General features: G+C 37.7%; 1 protein-coding gene across 1 annotated transcript in view; it reads left to right on the top strand.

Moving 5' to 3' along the window:
• The window catches only part of SEMA3A (semaphorin 3A), a 165,567-nt gene that overhangs the window by 53,855 nt on the left and 91,109 nt on the right, over positions 1-20,603 (top strand). The window contains exon 4 of the mRNA XM_066318760.1: positions 13,419-13,538. Within this exon, the coding sequence (XP_066174857.1) occupies positions 13,419-13,538 (120 nt within the window). The remainder of the gene's footprint in view (positions 1-13,418; positions 13,539-20,603) is intronic.

Here is a 20,603-nt window from a genome sequence, read left to right as displayed (position 1 = left end):
GTGAGGATTTCTTGCCATTCTGGACTTTAGTGTCTTATTTGATCTATTCTGGTTTCTGTTAGCCCTGTGAATATTTCTCACGATTCCTGGCCAGACCTTGGTAATGATCAAAGAAGACCAAGTCTCTACAGAATAATTCTCAGTTTTTATACTAAACTTAGTGAACATTCATGCTGCTAGTCATATTCCTCACTGGTGAGCCTCAATATTTCATTTTAAAAGATAACAGTCACCTGGGCTCCTACAAATACACAAGGCAACCTCTACGTTAAATGTGGGATAAATAACAGGTAACTAACAGAGAGAGAAAAAAAAAAAAAAAAAAGCTACAATTTCATTCTGACATTCCTGGGATATCATAAGCCAGAAAAGCAAAGCTTGATGGTTTACAGAAGTTATCAAAACAGTAGTCAGTTTTGCAGGTAGGCATAGGGCAAAGATATGCTCCTGACTGGAAATGTTATTTAGTCCTTTAACTGTTAATTTGCCATTGCTGTTTAAATACATCTCTGCATTAGATTTGCACTGTAGCAGTTCACAAATTACACAATTCACAATTAATCAGAGAAATTCCTATTAAAAAGTACAATAGGTTTCTATGACCTGAAAGCTTAAAATATGTGCTCTTGAAGGGCACCTTAGGATGTTATTTTCAAGTGTGGTTTGACTATCAAATTTTTTTAGCCACTTGTAAAGATTCCAGGTCAAATTAAATAGTTGAAACAATCGCTTCTGGCCTTGACACGTATAAAATTTCAGTAGGTGCTTTAACAAAGTCACATAGGACAAGCTGCACGATGACAGACACGCACTTTGCGCACTGTAGGATATCAGCTTCTCCCTGGATGTTTCTGGTGAGAAAGATACATCGATGTGCAGATATAAATAGATACAAAGAGTTCCAAGTACTTTTACTTGGTAGCAGCAGGTTTCTACGTCTGCTCTGTCACATGAACGTAGTTACTCCATACAGGTCCAGAAAGAGTTACACTTTTGTGTACACAGCTGAAGTGTACCAGCACATTTTCATGTGGGTAAGTGCTGACTGTATTATAATTTACAGGAGATAGGCATCTACCTGGGCTATTTAATTGCAATTAAATTTTACCTAGTTATTATCTCTCACCTGATTCCAACTGTGTTTAATTTTTTAATACTTAATAGTTCTCTTGACAGCAATTTGGAATCACTTTAGATCAGAAACCTATTTCCAGTGACAAAACAGCAGGGCTCTTTACACATATTTTTTATGACATAGCCATATTCTGTGCATGCTTCTTTGCATTCAAGTGTGGATAGCACTTAATTATTCAATTTATTGTTTATGCAAGTAGAGTCACATGACTGTAATTTAATTCATCATGTCATTTGTTACAGTAATATTTAAAGCCAAAGTGTTCATATGCCATCTTAGTTCGTACTTTCTTTAAAGTTTTCCATCCCCTCCCTAAAATATAGGAAGGCAGAGGACTGATCTGTAGGCTTGTGGAATGATTTAATTTGGAGAAAAAGGAAAAAAAAAAAAAAAGAACTCAGAGAGTAAAAAGTGACTCAACAAGTGTCCCTCAGCCATATCTGGTGATACTTTGGAAAAAACATAGTTGGCAATAATAGAACGTGAGTCCCTTTAACTCATTTTATTACTGCTGTTGCCTTAGGGAAAGTAGAAGAACATAGAGGAAGAAAGTAAAAGTAATTTTTTTCATCTGTTATTGTAAACAAAGATCTGAAGAAGGAATTTGAAAATTAAATTTACAGTGCTGGCTGGATCTAGAAAGCATGTTTCTAAATTCATCTGACAGGCACAATTTTTCCAGTCAAATTACCTATGGCCCTTTGGGTGTGCCAAAGACAAGTTCATTCCTTTCTGTCAGGGCTCTTCCTTTGAGGACATCTACAGCCAAATTTCCAGCTTTTCTACCATCAACCTTCATTGCCATCCCTTTTTCCTTTCTGGCTTCTGCTCTCCAGCACAGCAGTAAAATTCTTTAGCAAAGCCTAAAGACCCAGGATGCCCATCCAACATGGAGAAAAGAGAAAGGTGAATGTCTCCTGAGAAGAAGGGGAAAATGAGTAAAAACCCAAAACAACAGGTCTCAAATGTGTTTGGGGATAGAATTTACTCTCAGTATGACCTACTACAAGAAGAAGTGTTTTTTGTGGCATATGTAAGATAAATAGTGTCAGAGCATATTCCTTCTTATTCTGTCCACTGTCCCAGTTAGTGTGATGGGGTTTTTTTAGCTTCAGGGTTGCTCACCCCTTCTTCTTGTCTGTGTTCTTTAATGTGGGCACAATTTCCTACCAAAGCATTCCTTACCATTTGGGAGATGAGAGAATGAGACTTTGGCGAGCAGTATGCAGCTGTAATACTGCTGCTTCAGAAAACTGCTGTGCATAGACTACAAACAAAAGAGAAAGATGGGGGGAAAAAAAACCCCTCAAAACCTACAACTACTCAGAGGTGAACTGGGCTTGGTAAAAAAGGAGTTAAGGACGTTGGAATCTTTCTAAGTCCTGTGGAGCTCTCAAGCTGACCTGTCCCCCCCAGGAACTTCTGGTTGTGCCAGCTCCAGTTCTTTGATGGACCCCCATAACACATCAGCATAAAGCCTTATTTATGGTGTATTTCAGATGTTGATCCCACAGCTTGTGTTCATTTAGGCATTTGCATATATTTCTTTCTATGAACTGACCAAGGAAAATCAGTTACTGTAAGGTAATAACTTGTGCCCTTAGAAAGAGGAACAATTAAGTTGGCAGTTGTTCATATTTTCATATTTTACCCATATATGTATCACGAGAAGTCATTTAAGTCTTTCAGTATGGGGAAAAAATTGATATAGATCAAGGAGAAAACTAATTTTCCAATTTTGGGCTCATTTTTCTGTTATAGGTGTGACTATAGAAATTTGCTTCTGAAGGAAATTTAATATTCAGCAGATTTAACGCAGTCTTGCAGAAATGTTTTCTTTGTTGCTTTTGAAATGCAATTTCAGGGTTAGAAAAGGGGAAGTAAAGGAGAAACGAAGGAAAAAAATCTTTCCACAATTATGGGGTTTAATTTTCTATCAATATGTGTTCCTCATGAGCCCTCATTTGGCCTTGACAAAGTCTGAGAATTATTTATGGCTGTGTTTCCAGCTATTGCTGTTTCAAAACGTTGGGTAATTCCATGTTATGATTTACTGCACCCCAAGATGGACAGAGTAAATTTATTCTTCATACATTTCTTTCCAGAAAAACACATTAACTGGATGACTGGTAGAAATGATAGATATATTTAGTCCTTGTTTTGTTTCAGGGCTTCAATTTGGAGCTCATGAAGTTAAAGAAAAGCCTTTTCTTTGGTGCCAGTCACCCTTTTTTCCTGTACATTTGCTTTATATTGTGTCTATTTTCTTTGTGATTATCAATTGTTTTAATAAAAGTTAATTTTATAAGTGAGGATAGGTCTGCTCTGAAAGATCACATACCCCAGATCACATACAAGACATAGTCACTATATAACTATTAATTTATGCCAGAACTAATTTTTTCTGTAATTTTCTTGTTTACATACACCAAAAATAGATTTACTAAATTCCTTCCTGCTGCACATAAGTTTAAATACTGTCTTTTTCTCTTTTGTAGTAACTCAGAGAACTAAAGGGAAAGTTCTTAAAATTACCTAGGAAATAATCTGCTATTTTTTCTCTTACTTTTTTTTGTTTATTCTTCTTCTGACTGAATGGTGCAATCTCTGTTGTTTTAAATAATCTATTAATCTCTTATTCCTCTAGGTAATTTTTTTCAGATTAACATTTTCTGAAAACTTTAGGTTACTATACATGTATCATAAATATAGATATAGGCAAAGAAAAAAATCCAACCAACAAAAAGATAACAAAAACCCCACCAAAACCATTCAACAAATTCACATTTCAGCAATTTCACTTGGGTGCCAAATTTTTACTGACTGGGAATTTTAAGCTTCTGTCACTTAAAGTTTCTCTGGTTCAGCATCTCTTTGCGGTGTCACAGCAGTTTAATATCCCCACAGAAATTTCCAGCTTCCCACAGTAAGACATGTGTTAACCTCCTAGAGTAGCTTACACAGTGTATTTATTTACAGTCACGCACACTGCTAAGCAGCTGCCCCTTGGAGATGCCACAGAGGTTTTTTTCATTTCAACACCTCATGGCTTTACCTTCACTTTCAACACACAAGTTTGGAGTGTGCTTATCTGAGGTGGCTGTGAGTGGAAGTCATTAGAGGATATGTCTGTACTGTGCTGGAGAAAGGCAAGCTGACTGATCTGGAGCCTCAGTATCTTACGTGCCTGTAAGAGGCTTGGCAACCCGTTTGTCTGAGCTACTCCACCCAATTAGCAGGTGTTGATCCAATTCGGAAAGGCGGGGTGTAATCTGATTTCTCCAGGAGACAGGTGATTACTCCACCCAGATGGAAGAGAGAGATGAGAGAGACTCCTTAGATCTAGGCTGTGGTTGCAACTTAAATTGCTGCTGGGCTTGGTGAGACTGCCTGAGCTGAAACCCAACATTAGTGTTCATTTCTTTGCTAATAAAACTGTGCTCATATTGTGGGGCAAGTTTACTCTATAGAACAAAAGAGGTTTTTTTAAAGTTATGGTCAGAAAAGAGCTGGCTTCTGCTTGACCTCAAAACTTCCCAATATTTTGAGTTATTTCTAAAATACTCTTCTGTTCCTTAAATAAATTTGTTCTGTACTGTAGGAAGTGCATACTGCTGAAAAACATAACAATTCAAAACAAAGGAAGCTTGCTAGACCTCCAGGAAAGGTTTCATGTACAACAGTCATCCAATGCCTACAAAACCTTAATTCTACTTGTTTGCTGGAATGCATCCACAGAAGACTTTGGTTTGTCTTGTTAACTGTGCATCAACCAGATGTAAAAAAATATGATATAGTCATTAAATCAGGTATTTTGTGCTGAAGCCTTTTCTTGGCATCCCTCTAGTTGTTCACAGGTCTGGAAATTTTATTATATGCATCTGCTGAAGGACAATTTCAGGGCTTGAAACATATCTTGCAATTTGAACGTACTGAATGCAGAAAAAGTTGTAGAAATTTTACTTCCAAAGATCACTAGGTCAAATGGTTAATGCTAATGACAAAGGTTTAGAGGTCTGATATGTCAAGGGAGGAATCTACAAAGCATGGCTTCTAATGACTTCTTTTAATGGCTTTTGGATTAAGATTGTTTTCAGGATGGGCCCTGGGGAGAATCCCACCCAGCTCAGCTACCTCTGTGCTTAGGCTTAGTGCTAAACCCTGGGCCAAATGACCAAATGCCAGCAGTGACCCAGATTTCCAGGTGGGTGGGTAGAGAGGCAGGGAGACATTTTGTGTTTTACCCTCAGTAACACAAAGGCAGAACCAGAGAAGCTTTCCATCTGCTGTGCAAGTGTGCTGACAGTACAACTGTTTGCTAATATGGCTTGCAGTTTTGTAGCTTGAAGGAATCAGGATATATCCGCCTTTTTTTTTTTTTTTTTTCTTTTTGCTGGCTTTTTTTAATAATCTGCTTTCTTTGTTTCTCTTTTCTTGTCTTAATGCTTTAATGGTTTAAATTCATGCAGACATCCTGCAACTTGAGTAAATTATACACTTTAAATATTCTCAAGAACTCTTGTCATATCAAAAAATCAGACAGATAACAGGCATAACTTAATTGGAAAGATAACTGGAAGCACAGTAGTCTGTACTATGCAACAGAAAATGTCTTATCTACCCTCATCAGTCTGAAGTTTCTCAGGACATATCTTGTCAACAGAGGAAAATTTAGGTATGAAACTAATCAATGGTTTGTGTGCAATGCTAGCAGTGGTCACCATGCCTAAGTGTAGTCATTTATGGCATCTCCAAAGGAGTCAGATCCCCCAGATCACAATACCATATAAAGTCCTGTAGATCACAGCCATAAGGGCCACTGAATCTGGAGATCTGTCAGCTTTTAAAAATTAGATGTAGTCTTTGTTTGTATTGGATTTGTGTGTGTGTGTGTGATCAAGTGCACACTGCTTGTAAGGCTTTGAAAAATGGGGGATGTAACTACCAAGTAATAAGTTAATAGAGACCCCTTTCTGTAGCACAGACCCCAGTACTTCAACTGCTCAACTTGCTTCACTCAGCTCTGCAGACCAGCTTCTTCAGAGGGTAAGACTGTAAAACATTGATTCTTGCTAATTGCAAGGAACAATAATGACATAAATGGATGCAAATGATAGTATTGATCCCAGCTGTGGGGGGTACACAGTCATAAATCACAGTTTGCAAATGTTTTCATGCCAACTGTCCTCCCCCACTCTAAAATCATGCACCTGCCTATACAGGTTCAGCTGGAAGGTTATCTCATGGAGTACAGGTGCCAGGCAGGATTTCCCCACCCATTAGGGCCTGCACGCAGCTCTCAGAACTTGGGGACTTTCCTGTTCCTGCCAACATTAACACAATAGCTTTGCAGCACTGTTGCCAACCAGCTTACTCCAATAAAATAAAATTTTAAAAGACCATTTCATTTTAACAGGACCCAAATAATTTGCTTTGTTCACTGCTTATTCTGGAGCTGTTTAAGCCAGCTGTGCACCTGGACCAGTATTTTTCCAAATGTTACTGTAATAAAAAGAGGGGCACAGCAATAATTTTTAAATAATGTCATTGCATTTTACAGAATCTTACACTCAAACAGCAGGAGCTGTGAAAGCACACATGATGCAGAGCTCACCCTGAAGAGGCTTCCTCGCCCATGCTTGCTGACATGTTGAAGTCTTTGCTGGGTCTAGCTTAGAATCCATCATCTGTGTACATGGCAATCACACATATATTTATTGCACTAACACTTCAGAAATATTTTCCTTGAAACAATGCTGCTCCATGCTGAAAAAGATATCTGCCAGTACCGACTGAACTGATGGCAGCCGGCAGTAGCCCACCAGCAAAACTGAGAAGTTAAAAAAGTTCCCTGATAAGTCCAGAACATCTTTCAGCAGTGTGAGGAATTTGAATGACAGCAGTAATATCAGGGATTACTTATTCTCCACGGGTATCCCTGACCTCATCACTTGAAAATTTGACTAATGGGACAGAAGAAAGAAAAAAAAGTGAACACAATAATTAACCTCATGCATGGAACTTTATATGAAACCTGTCCATCCATTTTGATTTAAGACACAAAACATATTTATTTTGCTTGTCCAGCTGTTAGATGATAGTTCTAAATCCTCTTGTCCATCCAGTTCAGACAAAATCTTATGATATTTTAATCACTTGGGTGTGTGGGAAGACAGATATAAAGGAAGAATGCATTACTGAGTCTGATGCTTATCTGGATTAAATCAGCAGAAAACTGTTGAAGCTAATGATACTGTAAAGGATCATTTAGCCTTCTACTTACTGCCATGCATAATCTGGCCATTTGCATTTGCTGCAATATCTAAGAAGCAGTATGGACATCACTATTGGCTTAAAAAATGGAACCACTTTCTTAAAAGAAGGAGAAAAATATGGATATTAGTTAGTCACAGGGACTTATCCTTCAACTTAAAAAGATGTAATTAAAAACTCTTTGCTTCATTAGTAATCCAGATTGAAAGACGTAACTTCCAGGCTTCTGGAGAACAGATAATTACTGGAAACTCATAAACCCCACCTAAATTCTGTTTTAATTTTCATACACGGAGCAGATGTTTTGACAGATGGATGGACTTTATTTTTGTAACTGTCCGGGAAAAGACTGCATAACACAGCCTAATCAGTGTTACATATCTTTACTGTTTGTTTTTCAATCTTTCTGCATTTGGCTCTTATTCTTTTGGTTGCAGACATTTTCTTTGTAATTTATTTTTTCAGGCTAATCTCTCTCTGCATAAGCCCTTCTATCAACTTGATATATAAATATTAGAAAATTCTTAAAAAATAAATCTGTGTGTTTGGTTTGTAAGTCAGATACATTGATCTTCATATAGTGCCTTTCTGGAAAACCTAATTAACACTTTATCTCCTCTTCAAGACAGGCCCTCTGCCCTTATAGCTGGTATAGGATTTGGAACTAAAATTTTGAGTTAAGGTACCTGCCCAGGGACACTGGACCTCTTTGACTTTAATTCACACTCTGAATGTGACAGTCTAATAATTTCTTCACTTGTTTTACGAGTAGGACTTTAGCACAGGAGAATTTGCAGCTGAGTTGGTGCTGTGGCTGTGTTACTGAAGTATGATGCAAACTCCTTTAGCCACTCTCATTTCATTAAATCATCAGCGTGGAACTGAGGATCTGAACCCCAGAACTTCCTCAATCTAGTCTAGAGGAAGTGTAAGCATGTTTATAGTCCCTGAAGTTCAATTGTTTTTCTCACTCAGAAGTGCCCAATGAACTTCTGGGGCATGTTCCCTCAGGTGGCCAAACATATCTTAACTCCCAGATACAAGGTAGAATCGCTTCAGCTGGGTGCCCTGGTGCACTTATACACCAAACTAACCCCAGGAAAGCCTGTAGGAGCTGCTTGGGCTTTGGTGAAGGTTGTGGTCGACATTCCTTCAAACAAAGAAACAAACTGAATTGTGCCCTGGGTTTGTGGTACTGCTTCAGCTACTGCATGTCACCATTTCTTTGGCCATACTTTTTAGGTTGTTGGCAATCATGCCATCACAACTGTTTGCAGACACAGATCCAGCAGTCATATACATAGAAAAGTAGCTATCTAAAGAAGTTCTCTGTGTCAGAAAAGAGACAGAGAGGAAGACCTTGCAGGCTGTGCTAGAAGCATCTCAGATGTGGTGCAGGGATTTAGTTTCTTGCATTTAAGATAGAAGCACTTCTGTACAAGGCCAAAGGCAGAACCTACAGCTCTTGTGGAAACCTTAGAGCATTTATTGAAATATAAATGAAGATTAATCCTCTCCAGGGATAGGTAGATAAATGAATGGGTATTTTTGAGGACTGCAGTAACTCCCACATGATGTACCTAATTTTCCCTTTGAATATCTACTTCAATCATTCTATGCCATATGCAAGCACTTATGCATTCTGCTCTATGTATGTATATATAAACTAAAGCTTTAGGGCATAAACCAGTGTTTAGCTTCATATAGACAAGAAAAGTTTCCTCCTGTTAAGCTGCTCACTATAATGAACAAGATTATTAGGAGCAAGAATTTATAATGATTCACTATGATGATCCCAGTGCTCCTCTCCTTTAACATTTATTTTCATAACCCATCCAATGCTTTCCTGCCTACAGAAAATTTTTCAGACCTTGCATTCATTTTCATTCACATCATTGTGCTAAAAGTATTTAAACTCCCACAATACCCTGCTCTCAAGTTTGAAAAAAACCCTTATTTCTATATGGAAAATAATTTTTAAGTGTAATTTTCTTTCTTCATCTATTTTACTAGACAAAGAACAATATCCAAAGGGTATGGATATGTCCAGACTATATCCCCGTTGAACAACATCCCTTTCTTGGGGAAAATGAAAATGAACACAAAAGCACTGGGTGGCTGAATGCATATGCAGGCAGTGTTGAACTTCCCTGAGAATTTGTTCCTTAAAGCTTCTGCCTCTGGGTTACCTCCTCTTCCTCTGGTGGATGCTTTCTCCTGTCTGCTCTATTTTCTGAGATGCTACATGCCTTTTGTTGTCTTTGTCTCCCTTCCAGTGCCTTACACTCTGCCGTCATGCAGTGAAATGCCTCGTCCTGCTGGCACAGACCTGCACACCAACAATACAGTTCTAGCCCGGGGGTCTGGCAGGGGAGACACTGATGCCAAGTGGGACAAGCCCAGTTGGAGACACCCAAGTCATTCCAGGCCTCCAGCCAAGGGGGTTAGGGAGCTGCTTTGTAGTCGAGTTGACGTAGTGGGGACCAGCAGAGCTGCCTGCCAGGTTTCACAGCCGATGTTGCCTGAGTGCCACCACAGCAGCTGTCCTGGGAGGACAGGAATGGGGAAACAGAATGGGAGTGGGAGTGTCAGTCACCCAAGTCTCCCGCAGTGGCAGACCCAGATTGCTTTCAGTGCACACACACTTTCTCTGGTATCTTCTTTGTCACATCCCTCTGCTGAGACTGAGTCTCTGCAAATCATTCAAAGCTGTTAAAGTTGGTTTATTACAGGTGTGTGGAAAGCTTTTTTGTCCCATAGTCACATAAACCAGGAAACCCCAATATTCACCAAAGTGAACTCTTGCTAAGTTCAGAATATCAAAGGACCAGATATGACATTTCCACACATAATTGTGTACCTGTGCAGCTGTGCTTGAGCGCAGTTAGACAAAGGAAGGAGCCTGAGATGGAAATCAGTGTGCCTGTTGCTATTGTTCCAGGGAGAATAGCACCGTCTCCCAGGCAGGGCAGAAACTTCACTTTGAACTTCCTGAGTTGACAAGGGCTTAAATCAGAACTGTAACTTTACTTTGATGTCATTTATTGTAGTTTAATACCCCTCTTTATTTATTTTTTTACTACCATGTAAAATATAAAAAGAAACCTAATCTGGTAGAGAGGTGTATGAGAATTTACTGAATAGACCTTAATGGTTCCTTTATACAGCTATAAAACAGAGGGGAGCTGAAAGAGCAGTCTGAACTGGACTAGGAACTTTAAATGTTATACAAATTTATTCGTCATAGTCAAAGGTTTATTGCTGTAGGTATTTACCTTCCCCATTGTTTAACTAGGTTGTGTGTTTCTCAGACATCTAAGGTAAAAAACACCCTGTACAAGGAATTAGGAGAGCTTGAAAAGAGGGATGAATAAGCTAAATGTGTGTTTGGAAATGCATTGTAAATTTGAAGTCACTTGACTGGTATTTACTCATTTATACTACTATCAATCCTGAACACTGGATGTTCAAACATGGCTATGATAGGGTTAATGCACCTTCTCACACAGGCTGATCTGGAATAATTCAGTGAAGGTGCTGATAGAACTTACCTTAATTTCATCCAAAGAAATCAAAGAAGACTCCTGCCCCTAATCTAAGCAGGGTTTTCCATCTCACCTTTAAGGCATTAGGTATCTAATACCTTCTTGCTGTATGTCGCAGATAAGCTGCTGAAGGGTCTCAGTGGGTTGGAGAATGGTGTTAATGACACCAAGGCTGTGTGTTCAGTCCCCGTGTGGGCCATTCACTGAGGAGCTGGACTTGATGATCCTTGTGGGTCCCTTCCAACCCAGAATATTCTGTGCTTACGTGATTCTGAGTGCATCTACAGTCACAGGTGGTGTATTGCAGTAAATCAGAATAAATCCTCTGAAATCAGCACAATTTATTCATGCTGGCTGTAGGTGCAGCCCATCTACTCACATCATTTTGTTTGTGGCCACCAGCCTCTAACACTTCATGTTCTTCAGGTAGGTAATTTTAAAAACTTTAGTAAAGGGTAATAGTAGATCATAAAGACATTTTTAAAATCATGATGCAGTAAACCTGACAAGGCAAAGCACTGTCCTAGTGAAACAGTGTTGTGTTTGTATCAGGCCAGATACATTAGGTGAGAAACTTCTGATTTATTTAGTAATGCACACACATTCTTACTCAGTTTTAAATTATATGGAATCAAAGTCAGATTGTACATCTGAAACACAGAATGTCAGAATTTAAGGAAGGTTCTATTTAAATTTTGTTAATGTTACATGAGTTTGGGATATTTGCCCATTTTACTCTTGTATGTATTAAGTTTTTAATACTTTCATGGGTTTTCCATATTTCTTTTACTTCAAGCAGCAAAGAACAACAGCATTAAAAAATATATAGAAATGTATTTTTTTTATGAATTACGTCCAGGATTTGCTTAGTACTCTATCATATGACAGTGGTAAGCAGTCTGTGGATAAACATGAATATAATAAATGTATGCTCATGCTTATACTTGTGTGTGGGAAGAATAGGAATGGACCAGAAATTGTGTGTGTTTTTATTAAGAAAGGTCAGAATGGAAAGAATTAAGAGCAACATCGATCTCTATTTCTTTCAATTTCCTGTTGGATTACCATAACTATCTCTATGTTTTCTCTTCCATCTCTGTTGAAAAGATAAGTTAACAGCAGTAAGTCAGGGGTGCAGTGAGATTCTGGACACTTTTCTCTGGGTACTCTTTTTAATACATTGCCGTTATCTGTTATGCAAATATTCAATAAAATTGTAAGAGCAATGTCATTCCAGTACAGTCCTTTGTGTGAGGCAGGGAATCATTGTTTCATCTGTGTAAGTTCATTGCTTTTCCCTGTGGTGGCCTGAGGCATGCCTCAAACTGCACATTCATTTTCCTGGCAGAGCCTTTATTTTGTGTTTGGGAGTATCTGATTTAATGAGCAAGCAAGTTACAGAGAGGGAGGATGCCAGTCAGGGAAATTTCTGTGGGTGCAGTAGCTCAGGTGGTGTTTCCACAGGCGCTGGTCTACTTGGAAGGGTAGAGTTGAGCACTGTACCAAAAAAGTCATCAAATACGCAGAGAAAAATTTTCCTCATCTTAAACACAAGCTTTACTGGAAATACTTAATTTCATTGTTCTCATTTTCCTTCTGTTTGAAATCCATTTTTTTTCAATTGTGTTAGTAGATCAACTCACAGGCATTTCTTTTCTATGTTAGACCTGATTGAAATAAAAATATTAAACAAATGGAAAAAGTTGTCATCTCGACTATCCATTTTAATAATATTAGGCATTAATAATGACAGTTTTGTTAACAGATAACAGATAATGTTTGTACTAGGGACTGTTAGTGTTGCTATTAAGCTTTAATTGCTGAAAATTAAAATAACTCATGGTGGGTAATTCACTTAGGAAGGAAACATAAAGTCCAAGTCTTGCAAAGCTTATATTCTAGGGGCTCTCAATGATTGTATGGAAGTTTAACATGTGGATTCATATGTGTAAGACTGGCCAGTAGACACAGGCAGTTGGGCGTGAGGCAGCATTCATATGATTGTTAAAAATGCTGTATCAATGATTTGTTTTTCATCAACTCCTTCCATCTGGCCCATTTTTCTTCTAATTGTTTCTTAATTGAATACAAGCAAACAGTTGGTCCATTTTTCTTCATTATTTCATTCTGACACATTTCTATAAATGGGTTTTGTCTTACAAACACAGCAATAGCATAAATTACAAAGATGAAGCATGTCTGAAGCAAAAATTAGGATTTTTTTTCTGTAATCTTTTCTTCAGGGTTGGATGCTTTATTAAATAGCAACCAAAGATATTTAAATGAGAAATTAAATCAGGCTATTTATTAAATGCTTAGCAGTAAATAATCTTATGAACAGCATGAAATGATCACACTTTACAAATTTGTTTATTCAGCCATATATCTCTAGCACAGAAGAGCTCCCATTAGTCAGAATCACCGAATTAACTCTATGAATAATTTTTTCCTCCTTTTCTTTGCAGAGAGAATGTGCTAATTTCATCAAGGTGCTTAAGGCTTACAACCAAACCCACCTGTATGCTTGTGGAACAGGGGCTTTTCATCCAGTCTGCACCTATATTGAAGTTGGAAGCCATCCTGAGGTAAACTATCTTAAACCAATATTTTTCTTTTTCCTCTTTTTAATCTTTATTGGTGTTTAGCCATGATCTCTTCCTGCCAAAATGCATTTTCACTAGTTTCTGTGGCTTGGGAAACAGATCTGGTAAGACTTGCTTCTGAATCAGGTGCTGACCTGCTGGTTGATAAATCACAGCAGAATCTAACTTTTCTCCCCTGCACAGCATCTCTTCCCCCAGGGGCTTAAATAAGTATAAGTAAGCCCATTCTTGCTGGCTCATGAAGTTAAAAAGTACTATTTTTTTATAATTGGGACAAATACCAGGTATAAGAGGGATAGTTCAGCCACTGTGTTTATTGCTGGGCCAAACACTGTCTTTAGTTTCCTCCCAGTCAGTGCAGTCTGACACCACCTCAGCTTTCTCCCAGCTGAGAATTAAAATAGTGTTACACCTTCATAAAACTCCCTTCTCAGATTTGTCCTAACACACTGACAATTTTTCATATGTCACCTAGGTTTTGTTTCTTTAGCTTTTTGTGGAAAAATAAATCACTCTTTTTTCACTCATTCCTTTTAATCTCTTGCTGATTTTTTGTTTAGTGTTGCAGAGTACTTGCTATAGCTCTTGTACCATTTTGTCAGTGATCATCATAACTAAATAGATAAACATGATCTTCCCTGGTAAAAAGCAGAACCACTCACAGGAGGCCATGGGACTAGGCTACTTTTCCTGGCTGAAGATTTGACTAGAATGTCTCTGAGCTGCCCTTCAATACTTTTCCTCTCCAGAACAGCCAATATCTTGTTTTTCTGTTGACAGTATCTTGTTTTTTGTTTTTCTGTAACATAAATTGGTTTCCTTTACTTCATTTTCTGTCTGACTTACCTGGTATTGCTCAGTGGACTGTTTCAGTTTAGCAGTCAGACTCCTGATGTGCTCTCAGCATTTATGCATATGTTTTACTAGTGGATCCATAATTGTGTTACTTGTAGCTTCTGTGATCTTCAAAAAACCCAGCTCTTTCAAGTTACCTTATGCTCCTGCAATTCAGGTTTGCAGATTTCCTTGAAAATAAAGACATCATTGTTGAATGAATGATGACTGTTTCTTCTCATAGAAAAATTAACAGACCCTTTGGGTGTTGACTTCATAGTCTGGGAACTATTTCTCCCTATGAAAATGTCTTTTGATATTTGAAACATAAGTCTTTAAGATTTCTAAGAACAAGGTTTTGAAGGGATAAGGGAGCTGCAGAGCAGAAAGGGTTTTGTTCATATTCTTTAATGCTTTATTACAATGCATTCTTGGCAATTAGTGATTGTCTCTTGACCACACACAGTATGTCATTGCTTACTGCATTAAACAGATTCTCTGCTTCCTGAGAGCCATTTGGGAATTGGTAGACATATTAATTAACTCTAGTTCCGTAAGATGTGTGTCAATCAATCCTTGGCTATCTGCCAAGGGAATCTATCTGCACAGAGATAGCTCGTATGAGGTCATTTACTTCTACTTTTGGCTGTTTTATTGCTGTACCATAAAACTAACACACACTTTATCAAGGATTTATAGAAAGGATGATCAGAGATGAGAGGCCAGATCTAACCTTGGTTTAACATTCTGGGTTTTTAAAGTCTTGAATCAGTGGTAGGTTTGGCCCTGGAGTGAAAGAGGACTCTTGTTTTAGTTTCTTTTAGCAGTCCCTGCCTATAAACAAAATCTAAATTGTTGGGTGTGGGGGTTGTTTGTTTGTTTGTTTTTTTATTTATGCAGTAAGTTTGTAAGTCTCCTTTAGCCTGAATCATTTTTGTGACTCTTGATTTCATCTTCACAAATGAGAGAGATCAGGAGTGTGTTTATCTGAATTGCCTCAGACACTGTTAGCTTTTATTTTCCTTTTCATACTTAAGATATGAGTGAAATCATCTTCACCTGCCCTTCCAGTCACACAAGTTTCTGTATCCTCTGAATAGTTGTGCAGGAGGGTTTACTGCCTTCTCAGGTCAGATCTACCCATGTGCAGAGAAAGTGGGGCAGGCAGGAGGCAGTGTACCCACCTCTTCTTGAGCTTTGACAAATCTAACAGACAGCCTAGGTTCTGTCTCTTGAAAGGGTGAAAATCAGATTACTAAATTCATTTATTAGATCTATAATGAAAAATAATCTGTGCTTTCTCTCAGCTAGAGCCTGCTTCTTCCTCTCCCATACTATCTACCCAGGAATTTCAAATGTGCTCCTCCTGTGGGAGATGAGGAAGAGGAGTCTGCTTGATTGACAGTAGCTATTAGAGACACCATGAATGAGGGGAATACGATTTTAACCCCTGCACACTGCATCTGTGAGAGCCAGATGGTTTATGTTCTCATGTCAGACAGCAGCACTGGACGTGTCAAAGGGCCATTGCTTCTGTATCATGTAGAGTTTATACCTCCCTAGCATACTAAAGAAGGTAAAGCTATAAGCAAAGACAAGCAGTTGATTATGAGTTAAAAATTGCCATCTAAAACACTTCCTGAAGCTTTCTTTTCTGCCACAACACTTGTGGAAAATTAACTGATTTCACCATCTGCTTATTTATTTTTCAAGCACTTATAAAGGTAAATGTGAACTGATTAGGGAAATAGTCTGGGAATGTACCTACTCTCTAATATGACTGCTTGTTTATCTGAGCTCTGAATGTAACCCACCTGCCTGAATCCAAAGAAGAGGAAATCAGTCTGTGCCAAACTGGAGGGTGGAGAAGTGAAATTTAAAGAAAAGAGTGGCAAGTGATAGAGGAGACTCTGGAAGTAATTGGAGTAGGCTGCAGGAGGCTGGAACATGGTCCAATTTTTATGACTGGGGAAAGGAAATAAATTACTTTATGTGATAGTCATAAAGTAATGGGAATATGAATTGTTATATCTGTTGAGTATCTCTTTGATATGAAGCAGTGTATCACAGCCCATTCCATACCTGAAGAAAATAATTTCTGGTGATGGAACTAGGCAGGTTTAATTGAGTCTGATGAAGTACAGTATCAGAAGTAATAATAAAAAGCTAAAGGATATGAATGGCATGCTGTGCATCTGATTAAAAATGATGTGCACAAATGTATACAACCTAATATGTTGTGAATTACACCACAGTCTGAAGAGTAAAGCAGACTAATCTTTGCTTAAATCCATTCCAGATGTGTAAGTGAATAACCACAGTATTTAGAGGGAAGAATAAAGTTAATGTTTCAATAGGCTTTAAGCACGTAAGCCATGAGGAAGCAGGAAAGAACATATTTAGAGAGAACATGGTGTGTAGATATGCAGAAAATACCTGAGGGCAGCCAAATTTAAAGCTTGATATCATCCATTTTATGTGCATGAGTTTAGGGGAGATGACCTAACACAGACACCTACACAAACTTTGGGGATCTGGGGTTAGGCAATATGTGGCATTCTGTCCTCATAATGCAATATAATACAAGAAACCAATTACCAGACAAAACATGAAAGTGATTAGTAAAGCTGTGTTTTGCACCCACTGACTTCTGAGGAAACAGGGCTGGATGTGTAGGAATGTTGTACTTAACAGTTGCAAAATTAAACAAGTCAGATCTGTGCTTGAAAGGAAGAAATCTAACTACAGGGAGACACAGAAGTGCATTAAACCCTCTAGAAAATCACAACAGGATGCAGAATGCACCTGCCTGTGCATGCCTGAGCAGGGGGAAGGAGCCCTGCTCCCTTTCCCCAGGGCTCCCTTTGGGGAGGTTTGAGTGAACCAGCAGGGAACAGTCTTGTTTCAGTAAGAACAGGATTTTCCATTTACTTAACCCTTACACACAGGTGGAGGTGTACAGAATGCCCTATGGTACCTTTTTTTTTTTTTTAAACTCAGACAGGCATTGCAAGAGTTTTACAAAATTGTTTGCCAGATCCTCATCAGGAATACATTAGGATTTCTTCAACAGAGGTAAATTAATAGGTGCTGTCTGAAGAACTGACTCAGGTTTTTTATTGTCTCCTAATTCTAAGTTTCTTGTCATTGTCCAACAGATTAAAACTCATTTTTAACTGCATAAACTTAAAAGATCTGGGACCACTTTACTTGCAGGTTATTTCTCAATCAATAAAGAAGGTTTAAATTCAGTTTAGATTTATGATGTACATAAAACATTAAGTTATTGCATATGAAGTTATGTAATGCTACCACCTGTAACATATTTGCTTTTTCCGGACTCTGTGTATTTTAAAAATCTTTGGTTCAACTCATAAAACTTTGCTGAAATATACTTTCCACTCTTTTTTATCCCTTCTTTTCTTCATATTAGAAGATATCCAGAGTGCATTTTCTAAATAATCAACATCCTGTTCTGACACATTTATGCATCTATCATTTTGTCTCTCTCTCTCTCTCTCTCTCTCTCTCTCTCTCTATGTATATGTATATGTACATATATTTATATATAGTGATGGAAGAGCATTTTTTCCTGAAAAAATGACTTTGAAGAAACACTAATTGAAGGATCAATGCTACTGCTGGTACTAAGCATGTTGTGCTTATCTCATGTAAAAATTCAGGTTAAAATATTGATTTCAGTAGTAGTAGATGTGGCATAAATTAGCCTAACTTCATTGAACACAGCAGACCTGTGTCAGTTTACGTCAGTCAAGATTCTCAGCTGTGGTTTTTAAGTGAAACATTAGAGCAAATGGTTTTTCAAGTTAAAAATCACCTGGGCTAGTTCTCTTTCCATCTAATTAACTATACCTTTATATAGTGTTTATATGCTTTTATAGAGAAAGTGTGAAAGAAAAGGATACTGTTAAAGGATTATTCTCATTTATGATAGAACTTTTATGCGTGACATACTTGTTCTAATCATCACTATAATTACAGAGAAATGCCATTAAAAATTGTCTAGTTAACAGACTGCAGTAGCCTTCTTTAGTTCACAGGTGCCTTAACCTTTCAAACTTCCAGGTATCCTTTCACTGTAGTACAGGAAGACAAAACTGAAGAGCCAGAACTCTAGCTTAGGCATGGTGTAAGTACCTTTTAGAACACTTCTTTCCATTGCATGAAAAGAAGTTTTACCACTGAGATAAAGAAAACATGTCTTAGATCTTTAGAGACTGATGTTCTTCAGCTTGTGTCGTAAAAAGCTGAAAAGTGTTACCTGCTATACAGGAGAATCCCAGACACTAGAACATTTTGCTGTACTGATGTTCTTGTCTGTGGAGGATGGCAGGTAACAGTACTAGGCACACATCTGTCCAGGCACCTCACATGATCAGTGGCCAAAATCACAAAACAAAGGGGCTGGGTTCCTCTGGAGCTGATGAGACTGTAAACCATCACTTGTGTTGCTCCACATGACATTGATTTCCAATCCCTTAGGCTACCTTGTTTGAAAATGCTTCACACAAAATCAGGCTTTTCACACATGTACAATTTACCTCTGCTTGTTAAAAAAGAATAAATCTTGTCATAGCTATCACCTTTCTAGCATTTTTGAAGTATATACTTTTATATACAGTTGTATGTAGCTGTATATAGGATATGATTCTTTTTCCAAGCCATAATTCATTATGGCATTGTTTGGGAACGGATGTGAAATGTTAACTTTTCAATGACTAAATTTAACATTTACAAGAGGAATAGAGAAACAGCTGAAAACATGACAGTCCTTTCTCATATGACACTCTAAGTGAGTCAGTTGTTCTGGTAAGGTCTGGCAAATATTTCAGTAAGGAAAGCAGGATGTGTTGCTGGAAGCTCTACATGTTTTTAGGCACCATAATGCAGAAGTAGACATTTCTTACAGGCTAAGTGCTGTGTCCTGAATGGCACCTCTTGTTACGTTGCACTGTTATGTAATAAAGTTACAGAAGTAGAAGGTCACCATAAAGAAGAAACTTGATTCCCATCTAAAAGACTTTTTGAAAAACTCCATAAACCCATTTGTAAACAAATATTAACCAGGTTCATGGTTAGATGCTATTATTTATGAAGGCCTGTCTTTGAAAGAGACTACAGGTCTCCTTTGACTTTAGCTGTATTTTGAACGCTTGCTTTGCTAAAAGAGGAGTTAAACCAGGAGAACACAGATTTTTCAAAACTTCATCCTGTCATCCCCAAGCAAAATATATTTCCAATAAACATTTATTTCCAGAGCAGATCCTTTTAAGTAGGACTCTTAGGCTTTATGTGATAATTTAGCTGTCAGAATAGTTTAATTTGTGAAGTAAACTTCTCTCAACTGAATAGCACACATGGCAGCAATGGCTGACATCTTTCCTACCCCTCGCTGTTGGGTAAGTCTACACAGCTGCAGAGGATATTTCATCCTCAGCAAAGTGGAACACTAAAACCGAAACTTTTGAATTTTCTTTCCCAAGTATCTTATTTTATCAAGATAAGAATCTATTTCCTAACAAAAGTTATAGTGTATACTAAACTGGTAATGTAAAAAACACAATGAAAGTGTGATAAATTAAATATGTAGCTACTGGTATATTCATTCATATATATATTCATGTTCAGGTTTTTTATCCTGGTATATTCAATTAAGGAGGATGTTCCTTTATGACAGCTGAATGCTTAATAACTAGCTGATCCTTTTGACCTTCCATTTAACTATTTAAACGTATATTTGTAAGAATAAGGGTCTTCCAAATCATAAGTATGCAAAGGATGTGGCTCAGTATCTTAAAATTCAGATGCAGTACAAATACCATTTTTGGAAGTAAAGTATTTAGCAAAGGGGTCATGCTTTAATCACTGACAGGAAGTATGAACATTGTAGGTTTTCAGCTGTCATTTAATGCATCCAGTCCTGCCCTTGCATATTTCATAATTACACCTAAGCAATTTGGAATATATTTATGTCTAAAGTGACAAAGTCAGTAATTATGTCTGAGGCTCACTCTGAGATTTACAAGTTGACCATTTACATGCAGGAAATGAAATCAAGTTTTAAAGTAACACAAGTGAAAACAGTGTGGTGGCTATTTTATTTCTTCACCTTTATTCCTCAGACTACATGGCTGAGGGTAAAATGGAAGCACAGTCTTTTAGTGGGTCATACTGAGGAGAGGTATAAGATAT

This window comes from Sylvia atricapilla, chromosome 5 (genome assembly GCF_009819655.1).
Source record: "Sylvia atricapilla isolate bSylAtr1 chromosome 5, bSylAtr1.pri, whole genome shotgun sequence".
NCBI lineage: Eukaryota > Metazoa > Chordata > Aves > Passeriformes > Sylviidae > Sylvia > Sylvia atricapilla.
The sequence above is the reverse complement of the archived record's forward strand: the minus strand, read 5'-3'. Positions and strand labels throughout refer to the sequence as shown.